The sequence below is a fragment of the Carassius carassius genome, chromosome 34 (genome assembly GCF_963082965.1).
Source record: "Carassius carassius chromosome 34, fCarCar2.1, whole genome shotgun sequence".
In the NCBI taxonomy this organism is placed as follows: domain Eukaryota; kingdom Metazoa; phylum Chordata; class Actinopteri; order Cypriniformes; family Cyprinidae; genus Carassius; species Carassius carassius.
In genome coordinates, this window is record NC_081788.1 from 17,311,120 (window position 1) to 17,324,349 (window position 13,230).

Consider the following 13,230-nt stretch of genomic DNA (forward strand, 5'->3'; position numbering starts at 1 on the left):
GCCTTAGGCCACTGTCAACTATGTACATCTCTCTCCAACTCTCTCTGACCAGGTTATGGGGTAGCGGTGTGTGTGGATGTGAGTGTGTTAGTCACTGCGTGTGTTTTTGCGTGAGACAGGCAGCTCTTGCCGCTGAGTGGTTGTCATGGCAACAGCAGGGAGATGGAATGCGGTAAATATCTCAATTTCCCAATCAACCACACTTAAACACACACACACACACACACACACACACACATACTGTTGGTCTTTTGGGAGAAAGGTCAGAACATGCCAGGAGACCGGAAAAGGCAGAGAGGAGTAGGCAGTAAGTGTAGCAGTGGTCTACATTAAACAGTTTTGGTTTTTTTCTTTTCTTTTCATTCTTTTGAGCACACTGAACCTGCACAAGTTTGAACAACTAAAATGAAGCTTGAAATTTTAATAACAACAAAACTGTCTGAGAACATAAACCTCAGCACCTAACCTTCAGTCAGCTCTGATACTCGCTGGAAGAGCTACTGGAACAAGCCTGCTATAGTGCCGAAGGCATTTATTTAAAAAAAATCTAATTATGAAGCCAAACTAAAAACAACGCAAAACAGTGCACTGAGAAAAGCAGGGGAAAGCAAACATGCTCGATGACATGAATTCCAACCTTTTTTCTAATTTGATTTGTTGAAATGAGCCATTAAATCTTAAACATCATAGGTGAAGTATTTAAGTTTGGTCTAAGCTCGGGCATCCAGGCACTAGAGAGTTACTGATTGGACCAAATGTGTTGGTTAAGTACTTCCTAACCATTGTTGGTGATGTTAGCAGGCTGTGTACAATTAAGCAGCTGTGTTGCCAGTGTGTGCATGTTATTAGTCGCTAATGACTGAATTGGGGGTTGAAATCTGCTACTGGTAGTATCAGCAGAGAGCTTTATGATTAGGTTTATGAAATCCTGGAACATAATTAAAGACACTCAATCAAACTTTAGAGATTTTGCTAATTCCATTCCAAGCAATGAACAGCAGATGATTCCTACGCTGATCATACATGAGTTGCTTATCCAATTTTCTATGCTATAGACATCCCACATCCAAAATCACCTCTAAAAAAATCTGTCATGATGCAACCTTGATACACACTACTAAGACTTAATATACAGTACAGACCAAACGTTTTGAAACATTACTATTTTTAATGTTTTTGAAAGAAGTTTCTTCTGCTCATCAAGCCTGCATTTATTTGATCACAAATACAGAAAAAACAGTAATATTGTGAAATATTATTACAACTTAAAATAATAGTTTTCTATTTGAATATACTTTAAAAAAATAATTTATTCCTGTGATGAAAAAAGCAGAATTTTCAGCATCATTACACCAGCCTTCAGTGTCACATGTAACATCCAGTCTATCACATGATCTTTTAGAAATCATTCTAATATTCTGATTTATTATGAGTGTTCTGCTGTCTAATATATTTGATGAATAAAAGGTTAAAAAGAACTGCATTTATTTAAAAAAAAAAAAAAATTCTAATAATATATATTATATATATATATATTTTATATTTTCTTTACTATCACTTTTTATCAATTTAACACATCCTTGCTGAATAAAAGTATTGATTTTATTTAAAAAAAAAAGAAAGAAAAAAAAATTACTGACCCCAAATTACTGACCAGTAGTGTATATTGTTATTACAAAATATATTTATATTTTAAAAACATAGCTTCTTTTTTTTTTACTTTTTATTCATCAAAGTATCCTAAAAAAGTATCACATGTTCTGAAAAAATATTAAGCAGCAGAACTGTTTCCAACTTTGATAATGAATCATCATATTAGAATGATTTCTAAAGGATCATGTGATAATGATCCTAAAAATTCAGCTTTGCATCACAGAAATAAATTATAATTTAAAGTATAATAAATTTAAAAACAATTATTTTAAATTGTAATAATATATCACAATATTAAATTTTTTTTCTGTATTTTTGATCAAATAAATGCAGGCTTGATGAGCAGAAGAAACTTCTTTCAAAAACATTAAAAATAGTAATGTTTCCAAACTTTTGGTCTGTATATATATATATATAAGAGTATATATATATCAAAGAGTTTTCTTTATTTTCATGACTATGAAAATTGTAGAGTCACACTGATGGCATCAAGGGCTATTTGACGAAGAAGGAGAGTGATGGGGTGCTGCGCCAGATGACCTGGCCTCCCCAGTCACCGGACCTGAACCCAATCGAGATGGTTTAAGGGTGAGCTGGACCGCAGACAGAAGGCAAAAGGGCCAACAAGTGCTAAGCATCTCTCGGGGAACTCCTTCAAGACTGTTGGAAGACCATATTAGGTGACTACCTCTTGAAGCTCATCAAGAGAATGCCAAGAGTGTGCAAAGCAGTAATCAAAGCAAAAGGTGGCTACTTTGAAGAACCTAGAATATGACATATTTTCAGTTGTTTCACACTTTGTTGTTATGTATATAATTCCACATGTGTTAATTCATAGTTTTGATGCCTTCAGTGTGAAGCTACAATTTTCATAGTCATGAAAATAAAGAAAACTCTTTGAATGAGAAGGTGTCCAAACTTTTGGTCTGTGCTGTACATCTATATATATATATATATATATATATATATATATGTATAGAATTCTATTAAGCAAGGATTCATTAAACTGATAAAAGTTAACAATAAAAACATTTACAATGTTACAAAACATTTCAATTTCAAGTTAATTCTGTTCTCTGTTCATCAAAATGTATAATAGTTTCCACAAAAATATTAAGCAACACAATTATTTTTTTATTTTGACAGCTGCAAATCAGCATATTAGAATGATTTCTAAAGGATCACGTGACATTGAAGAATTGAAGACTGGAGTAATGGCCACTAAAAATTCAGTTTTCCCATCAAAATCCAAAATATATATTATATTATATTATATTATATTATATTATATTATATTATATTATATTATATTATATTATATTATATTATATTATATTATATTATATCATATTATTACAGTTCTTTTAAACAATATTACTATTTTTATTGTATTTTTTATTAAATACACTTATGGTGAGCATAAAAGACTATTTCAAATGCTCCAGCTCTGAGACTTTTTAGTTTGTTTAAGGTTATTTTGCATATTTTGCAATTATTAATTCTTCTAATCAGAAAAGTTGGCAAAAAAAGGAACTACCTGTAATCATGCCACCAAAATCTTTTAATTAAATGTGACAAGATGAAAGTGCAAGAGATAAACATACGGAAGGAGAGGGAAGGATGAACGCGATTTAAACAGGTGGAGGGAAAAACATGAAAAAAAAGAAAACAAATGAAAAGGTAAGAAAAGAAAAGAGAAAAAGCGTCACTGGTCACCTGGAGATCCCTGGCCTGGCCTGAGCCATGGGTAGGTGGTAGCAGTTGTCATGGAGAGGGGCTCTGGTTGCCATGGTAACAGCTGGGCCGGGGGTCAGCAGCTAAGGGAATGTGTTTGCACACAGAAGTGCATGCTGGGAGGAGAATCCTGCTGGGTGTGTGTTTAAGTGAGTGAGTTTGAAAGAGAGAGAGAACGTTCTTAGTGTCCCTTCAGAGCTGAAATACCCCTGTGTTGCCATAACAAAGAGGAGAAATTAGTTTGGGGCTGTGAGGTAATTGTTCAGGCATTTTGCGAAGTTCTTTTTGAGGTCCTAGATGAAATAATTTGTTTGATGAAATGGGAGGCAGGGGGCTGTTTACGAGGTATAGCAATAAAACAGCTCAAAATCTTCAGTTCAAATCCAAAACCTGTTACATATGACAAATATACACTAACATGACCCCAGTAAACAAAAGAACATTATAAGATTGATCTTCCTGAATGAGACCAGAATCTCTGCACACTCCAACTCTAGAGACCCTTAAATCGAAAGGCCATTTCTGTACCCACACAAACCTAAACTGGAGTTCACGAGTCACAGAGTGATTTCAGCAAGCCCGCACACATGGATGAAATCACGGATGAATGTTTCTTGATGTCTGTGGGTAGAATAATACTGGTTCAGGTGAACACATTCAGTACATTTAGTAATAAACGTTTTTTGTTTTTTTAGGCACTTGAATGGGACCAATGTTTTGAGGATTTCCATTCAAAATTGTGAAGTCAGTAAGATTTTTTTGCTTTTTTTTTAAAGAAATTCATATTTTACTTCAGCAAGGATGTGTTAAATTGATCAAAAGTGACAGTAAAGATATTTACAATGTTACAAAATATTTATATTTTAAATAAATATGTTGTTGTCTATTCATCAAATAAACCTGAAAAAAGTACAAGGTTGCTCAAATGTTTCTTCAGCACCATATTAGCATATTACAATGATCTCTGAAAGATCATGTGTCACTAAATACACAGCCATAACAGGAACAGATAACATTTTAAAACACATTAAAACAGAAATTGTAAAAAAAAAAAAAAAAAATACTATTTCAGTCCTTCTACATCAAAACATTTAATTCTGTTACTTTATATTTTTTTGCTGTTATTTGTGAAACGTGCTTGCAATTTTTCAAAGTAAAATATACTATTTTTGTGTGTAAGGGACTTCTTTCAAAAAGATAAATTATTGTATTGTAGTGTATGTAATTGTTGTAAAAGCACATTAATTCTTCTGTTAAGCTATCCACCTTGTTTTGACATTGGCCATTTGTAAATTTAATGTGTCTGGCTTCTTCAGATGTCATTAGCTTCCAGTAATTTTTAGCTTTACAAAACTACTCATTATTCTGATTGAAACTGCAAGCTGGTATTTTTTTACCATATTTTTACCATATTATTTTAATGTATTGTCTTAATTATAAACACTGGTTTGTAGAGTATATGGTACAGTTTTACTGTTTACTGCACTTTGATATGATATTCTTCTCGTTATTTCCCTATACCGACCAGCTAATGAAGCGAAAGTCTCACACATTTACAGAAAACAAGCTTACGTCCACATTGAAAAATAAGGTGGATAGCTGTTTAAATATATACCGTAAGTTTGTGATTTTGGGGGATTTCACGCTGTTGACATGGCAATGAAGTTGCAAAATTGCATATAACTTTACACGGAAAGGGTAAATTATTTTTTTTTTTACAGTAACACCTATTTACATCTTCTGGCTATACTTGAAACAGTGAGAGCTTAAACGGTTGGCCCCATTGACTTCCATTGTAAGTGTCTCAGTGTAACCTAGAAAAGGTTGGATAAGTTAAAATAAATTTTGTGGTCATCAGCATGAAGCCACAACTTATGCTTAATTTATACTGAACCCAGAATATTACTTTAATGTGCATTTAACTTACATGCTGAAACACTTTCCAAACTCCACCCACACTTATATTCAAAGCCATCAAGTTCACTGAGTTAAGCACACAGAAACACACACAAGCACATTCAAATGTTGCTCCCAGAGCCAAACTGTCTGCAAGAGATGCAGTGAGATGGAAAACTTTAATCGCATTAAAAGAAAAACCTTCTCCTTTCACTTGGAAATTCCTCAGATTCCCCCTTTCTCTCCCACCCTCATCCTTCTCCCTCTATTTTCCCAGTTGTCTCTCTTTCCGGCCTGCCCCCTCCTCCTCCTCCTCCTCCAGCACTTACAGCCACTTCTGTTGCTCCTGAACCCCCCCCAACCCCATCTGTTCCACCCGTGGAGGAATTACAATCTGCTCCCGTCTCTCTCCCTGTTTCGCCCCATCTCCCTCACTGTCTCTCTCTCGTTCTCTTTCTCTCTTTCTTTTCATCCTGCTCCTGTGATTCTGTTCCTCCTCTTTCAGAAAGCAGACAGATCAAAGGCTCTGCCACTCCTCTCTCCTCCAGGAGGCTTTGTCCCCATCTCTCTGTCACTCGCTCTTTGTGGACCTCTTTCCAGTTTCATGCCACATTCAAACTCTCCTTTTGTCATCTGGGTCCGAAACACATTTACACACGGACACACAAATACACACCGTCACACACTACAGGGATAAACCACCTGAAGAGTGAGAGGGACTATCAAAGTCTTAGTGACTTGGGGGATTTTGTACCTTAGGGGTCCTGAGGAAAGTTCACAGTTTAGGCTCTTAATCATACAAAAACAACTTCAGCAAGGTTTCATGATTCAGCTAGAGCTGAAATATGATTTTGTTGTTGTTGTCTTAATCTGAAGTCTTTCAGTAGTACTAGTGATAATTATAAATCACATGCTTACTAAATGATAGGAACATAACTAAACTCACAGACAAAAATACACAACACACTGGATCATTAACAAGCAATGGTAGCTGAGAGCCTGTCATTTCCTTACAACTCAAATAATAATCACAAGAGGGCAGTGCTGCACAATTTTAAAGGGATAGTTCACAAAACAACAACAAAAAACGTTTAATCACTCAATTTGTTACAAAACTGTATGATTTTTTTTCTGTGGAACAAAAAATAAGTGGTTCCATGCAACTATAAGAAACATGAAGAAACGGTTTCAAAACAATGCTGTCCCTTTGCTTTTGAAGTACACCACACTATAACATTAAAATATCTTTAGATAGCATTGAAATAAAATATCCAAAAGTATTATTTATTATACCCTTCCCCTCACCCTCACAGAAACCTTTCAACTTTTAAAGTAAAACATGATTTATGAGCCTTTCAAACTAAAAAAAGTGGTGAATTGATCACCTAGTTTTTCATTGAACTTCATAAACAGAAGCTCTATTATTGCTAACATTCTAGACACAAAATTCTAGTAGCTAACCATATTTAATCAAATACATTATTTAACATCACACCACTCACGCATTTTCCTGGTATGACACACATCCACATTAAAAACATTTAATGGAAAGCAACCACACAATCAAAATACTGATTAATACTGAGAAAGGTGTCTTGTTTGCTTTTTTTCATACCTGATACAATGATCAGGCATTTTTCTATCTACACTCATAATAGATGCCCACTGCCCACATAACAAATTGATGTAAAATACAAGTAAAAAATAGGTTTAAAATATCTTCATGTTTACTGCCTAGCAAGGAAACAGCAAAAACACATGAGCAGTGACTGTTTGAAAAGCAGGACTAAGAATAAATTGGAGTTAGAGGTGTTTGCAGTGGCTCAGTGAGGTGACCGAGGTCAATTCCAAGCCTCCACACCTGTTTCCATCTGCATAGACAGAAAGAGAAGGAAATAACAAGTGAGCTATATTTTCGACATATTCACATCCTTGAGTTCATGAGTACAATTTCATTGTCATAACTTAAGGCGAGTTTGTGTGTTCTGATCATCTGACTTCACAATCACTTTTCATATCATCAGTGTTCAGTCTAACTGTATATCAAGCACGATGACATGAAGGTCAATCTTAACAAAACCAACACTACACAGAGAGAGAGAGAGAGAGAGAGAGAGAGAGAGAGAGATGTTAAACCTGCTTTCACAAAACTGGATGTCCATGTACAAACCATCAACACACACACACACACACACACACATCCTTAACCCCCATCCACTGTCTGGGCCGGACTCATCTGAGCCGTTGCCATGGTGATGGACCTGGAGAGCAGGCATCACCTCAGATACCTCAAACAGATAATCTCAACTAAGCATATGCACAAACAACCTTGACCAGGTAAGACATCCACATGCATATGACACGAACATACACCTGATAACAGAACAACGTACTGTACTGAATATAAGCACAAGGGAATCTACAATTAGAGGCCAGTTCAGATGTTAAAACAGAGAATAGACAAAGCCGACCAGAAGTCATATTTTCACTTCAGATGTTACAAATGCTACAGTAAAGCTACCTGTAATGCTACCTGTAGAGTTCAGTGACTCATACAAGATCATATTTCAAAGATGCTGCTTAATATTCTTTGTTGAAATTGCACTATTTTCTTTTTCATTATTCTTTAATGAATAGAAGAACATTACAACATTTATTTAAAATATAAATATTTTATAATATTGAAAATGTTTATATTTCTTTCAAACACACACACACACACACACACACACACACACACACACACACACACACACACACAAACATTTAATTAATTCTTCATAAATGCTCAAGAACATTTCAACTTGGACATAACAAAAACAAACCTGGAATGACACCAGCCACAAAAACCAAATCCTTCTTTTATCTTATTTGTAATACCACCAGAGACTATAGAAAAGAACTGGATTATGCCAGATTATGTCTGGATGATATAATTGTGAATAATCTTGCCAGTGATCCTTTTCAGGAAATGGGATCAGACATCAGACAAATTGCCAGAGAAATGAAATAGACAGGAATGGGAGAGAAACCAGCGGAGATCAAGGAAAAAGGGATTTAAAGGGATTTAAAAGTAAAAAAGATATGAAAGGTATAGTTTGACAATGAGGGTCATTCATGAAACTTAAATGTTCCGTTTCATTACAGGTATGATGTTGAATTAAATAAAAACAGGAAGGAAAGAAACAGTCAATGCATTTGATAGTAGACATTGTCTCTTTCTTTTTAAAATTTTGTAAATTTGTGTCACTGTGACAGTTTTGTGCTTGTGTGTGCTGGGATGGATGTGTGTGTGTGGGTGCGTGTTTATGAATTAGGTGTGTTTGGTAGAAGGGAGTGGTGGATTAAGGGATTACAGTGAGTCTAATCATGTGATTGTCATGGTCCGTGGTGACCCTACTTACTAACAGATTACCCTGGTGAAGATGAGGTAGACTGATTTCTTCTCTATTTCCTCCTTCTGTCATTTCATCCATCCTTTTGTCAGGACGGGGTTCCATCTCATCCCTCATGGTTGGGCTGAAGTCTCTCACTTCTGTGGCTTCCTGTACTGAGCCAGGAGACACGAACGCACGAACCTGCACATAAACACTCATTTCTTATTATTCCCCATTCAGAAGAGCTCTCTTCATCTTGACCTTTCTTTCTGGATTTTTTTACCTGATCCAATGCAGAGGTGAGTAAGACAATCCAGCACTCCGATCCATCTCCTTAAGCACCTGATGAGGGAAACCTAACTATCAGTTAAACGACTGTGTTTTACTCCAAATGCTATAAATGAGATGGAAATCGGCATTTTGAAAGCTAAGTCGATTCCCAGCCACTTTCTCGAAAGCAGGAACTGGCCTAAAACTATCACACCCAAAAACAAAAGCTTACTTTGACATAGCCAAGTTTAACCGGATGGGAAACAACAAAACTTTTAAATGTGCCAGAATGATAACAGCTTTCAGGTTCTTCTGTTTCAATTTCAGAGAGCCTATTCAGAGAAAGGCACTCATTTGACTCAGAAAGGTGTCTTTGTGTTCAGCTCATTACACATATATAACTGGCTCTCCTCTGTATGTGTCGCAGCTATTATCTAGCATGGCTAAGTGGCAGAAATCACTTCAGAGTGAGCACTCCAGCATAAAAACGGGTACATGTTACATTTAGTATTGTTTCTCCCACATATGGAGAGCCACAAATCTGTCAACTCTACCGTACAGCAGTTATTGTTAAACCATAATAAATTAATAATATAGAATTAGTACAGCTTATTGATAACTGTAGCTATTGTGGTATAAACTATTGTTAGTTTCCATGGAGAAGGTTTCTTTTTTTAAGATGAAAAGGATGGATAGTTTAGGGATGGTTACAGCAGGCAGGCAGTATTTTCAAGGAATACACGAACAGCTTGATAAACTTCGTCAACCATTAATAAATTGTAACTTCCGAATAACGAAGTGAATTAGTATGCTGCGGCAGTATTTGTATTTTTTTTTTTCAAAATACATAGGTAAAGAGATCGTTAAATTGGTTTGTGACTTGTGAGCTGCAGACTCGTATTAATACACTTTAAAGATCGTTTAGCGCTGAATTTGGGCAGCACTAATTAATCCTGTTAGCGATTCATTATCCTAGAGTGTCTCCTCTGACGTAGCGTCGCAGCTCCGTCTTTTCAGTTGGTAAACAAGACTTGTGATCATTTTTTTTTAATTATGTCTGTCACAAATAGCTGTTGAAAATTTCGCCAAAAAAAAAAAAAAAATCTAAATTATATACAAATAATATCTAAAATGTGTTTAGGAAAAATATATACAATACATACACATTAATTGACCTTCTGTGACAACATGCTTGTCATGAGAACGCAGTTCAACATTTTGGATTAAAATTTATACCTTAAGTTATAATTAATGAGATAGAGATTTTGTGATAATTAGCCCTGGGCCTGGGCTCTCCTAAATTTAAAAGAGTGTGGGATGGAATATTTCTGTCCACAAGTTCAGTTGTTTAACCCGAAAGCTGCTTGATGCTTAATAAAACTGTGCAAATGAAGTAATTGCTGGATTGCCCCATGTTTCATTACAGACACAAACACACCAAAAATAAACCAATAAATTCCTGAGAAATTCCTATAAGATGTCTCTATGTCTTTATCTCCAGAAATTATCCCTCTCCAAGGAGGCTTTTGTGTGAGTTTTGGAGTGAGGGTCCCTGAAACTTCTTGTTCAGCTCCATGGCTGGAAGAAGACACACGTTCATCCTCCTCTCCCTTTCTCTTCTATTCCTCCTCCTCTGTCTCTTCACCCGTCCATGTGTCTGCGGTCCTGCCCGGTCCCCTCTTCTCGCTGGCCAGCCTTTCCTGGTGTTATGGGGGGTTCCAGACAAAGACTGTTTGGGTCGGCCGGACCCATCTGCATTTGGGATGGAGTGGGAAGGCCGTGTGGCAACATTTTATGAGGACACGCTAGGACTTTACCCATATTTCACTGCACAGGATCGTCCTGTCAACGGTGGCCTACCACAACACACCAGCCTTGACATTCACCTCCAGAGAGTGGAGGGCGACCTGACGGCCTCGTTACCCCAAGCAGGAGCACCTGGTTTAGGAGTGCTGCGCTGGCAGGAGTGGGCGCCTCAGTGGAACAGGAACAGGGGAATTAAAAATAAGTATCTTGTGGAATCGAGGGCACTTCTTCGGGGATTTTTTCCAGACTGGAGCACAGAGGAAGTGGAGAAATGGTCTCAGGTGATGACAATCATGACATATTATGATATTTGAATGACTATCATTCTGCATTATATTGTATAAATCTATCTTATGATTTAATTTCTTGTCAGGTTGACTTTGAAGCAGCAGCACAGTCCATAATGATGGAAACCCTGCGGGAGGTGAAGAGACTCCGCCCACAAAGATTATGGGGAATAGCCCCATATCCTAACTGCTATAACTTTGACTCCACCCAGATAGCATTAGCCAATTACACGGGAAGGTGCCCTGCGGCAGAAATGGCCCTTAATGATGAGCTGATGTGGCTGTGGAAGCGAAGCGGTGCCCTCTATCCAGCCCTCTTGCTGGAGAAGCTGCCAGAGGGAACTAAAGGGGCATGGCTTTACGCAACCAATCAGATCAGAGAGGCTTTACGAGTGGCGGCTCTTGCAGGGACTACCTTTGATCTTCCTGTGTTTCCACTAATCAAGATTGTGTACACCTCCTCCAACTCCTTTCTCTCAGAGGTAATGAACAATAGGTTGCCATCTGCTGAGTTTAACAAAACCAATGGTTACCAAAGACACTATAAGCAGATATTTAAAGAAAATATAACATACAGTATCACACGAGTAACCACTCTATATCAACATCTTTTCAACTGTTAATGGAGATTTCTGACGACAGTGTTATTCAGTGCATTTTTTGGTTGCGTCTTACAAGGTGTTGTTGAAATTAAAAAATAACATCAATGTTTACAGCCACGTTTCAGTCTTTTTCAATATAAAAGTTCACAAACGGTGAAAAGGTTCCCATTGTGATATGGGGTGAATATCTGGAAAAATTACCTTTCACCAAATCAAATTTGAGGACCAGAAAGAACTGTTGTATTAAGTATAATATAATATGAGGGTGCACCTTATAAGGACTTTGTTGTTACTCAGTACAACCTCCTAATTATGTCTGTATTGTACATGTATCAGATTGATCTGGTGAACACAATTGGAGAGAGTGCTGCTATGGGAGCATCTGGAGTCATTATATGGGAAAAATCCTTAGCAGTTAAAACACAGGTAATCATTCAATCATTTTCATATTGACACTACCATGCAAAAGTTTGAGATCAGTAAGAATTTTATTTATTTATTTTGTTGAAAAACTTTTATTCTGCAAGGACACATTAAATTGATTGAAACTGATAATAAAGATATTTATAGTGTTACAAAGATTTCTATTTTAAATACACTGTTCTTTTGAATTCCTGTTTGACTGATATTATTTACATCTGCATATGTGTCTCCTACAGAAATCCTGCTCAGAGTTCAGCTCGTATGTTCGTCAGGTTCTTGGCCCATATGCTGTTAATGTGACCACTGCAGGACGTCTCTGTGGAGTCTCGTTGTGTCAGGGCCGTGGACGGTGCGTGCGTAAGAAACCTGAGGACCCCACATACCTGCATCTTCCTTCAGCCCACTTTATGCTTCTCCCAAATGGGGCAGAAGGTGTCCGGGCCATGGGAGATCTTCCCACTGCTTACATAGACCTCTGGAAGAAGGACTTCCGCTGCCAGTGGTTCGAAGCCTTGGAGGGTACAGCAGCAGATCAAGAATCTGGCGTGGTGCTGGAAAACCGAGGGAAAATAACATCACAAGCAGTAAAAACGGTGGTTGGGATAAGCCAGAGTCAGAGTACAGTGGTTCCAATGATTCCAGTGACAGCAGTGCCTACCAAGCAGCCAGTGGACAGTGGAAATTCTGTACTTATTACACCCACCATCTTTCTCTCCTCACTGGTTCTTCATTATGTTTGACGAGTAGAGAGCTGGAGTGTAAAGGAACTTTTGTGAACCTCAGTTGGCCTTGATTTTGATTTTTGATCACTAATTGCTAAAAGAATTTTAATATAAACACCCAAAGGAATATCTCTGAGAATAGCTTCTGTGAAAGACAATCTCAGAGATTTAAATTCACAATCTGAAGACGACTGAATAAACAGATATGTTCCGCATCACCTGCACTTGAAAATGAACTGCATAACTTATATTGGGTACAGTTTTTTAAAGGGATAGTGCTATCATTGATCCTCCACTATGAAATTGTTCTGTTGAACACAAAAGAAGATATTTTGAAGAATATTGGTAACTAAAGTTGAATGTAGACACTGACTTCCATAGGACGGGGAAAAAACTCTGCACCATCAACTGTTTGGTTACCAACTTTCTTCAATATTTTTTGCATTCAACAGAAAAAACT

At 36.9% G+C, this 13,230-nt stretch overlaps 1 protein-coding gene across 2 annotated transcripts; it reads left to right on the forward strand.

Moving 5' to 3' along the window:
- The first annotated feature begins 8,712 nt into the window (after nucleotides 1-8,712).
- On the forward strand, nucleotides 8,713-12,985 carry LOC132114534 (hyaluronidase-1-like). 2 transcript variants are annotated; one of them, XM_059522697.1, is made up of 6 exons: nucleotides 8,713-8,959; nucleotides 10,432-11,017; nucleotides 11,110-11,160; nucleotides 11,236-11,505; nucleotides 11,962-12,051; nucleotides 12,285-12,985. In XM_059522697.1, exons 2-6 carry the CDS (start codon nucleotides 10,505-10,507, stop codon nucleotides 12,786-12,788), a joined length of 1,428 nt encoding a protein of 475 aa, XP_059378680.1. In that variant the 5' UTR covers nucleotides 8,713-8,959; nucleotides 10,432-10,504; the 3' UTR covers nucleotides 12,789-12,985. The 2 variants fall into 2 exon arrangements, with proteins under 2 accessions (XP_059378680.1, XP_059378679.1); XM_059522696.1 differs by having other exon boundaries at nucleotides 11,110-11,505.
- The last annotated feature ends 245 nt before the right edge of the window (nucleotides 12,986-13,230 follow it).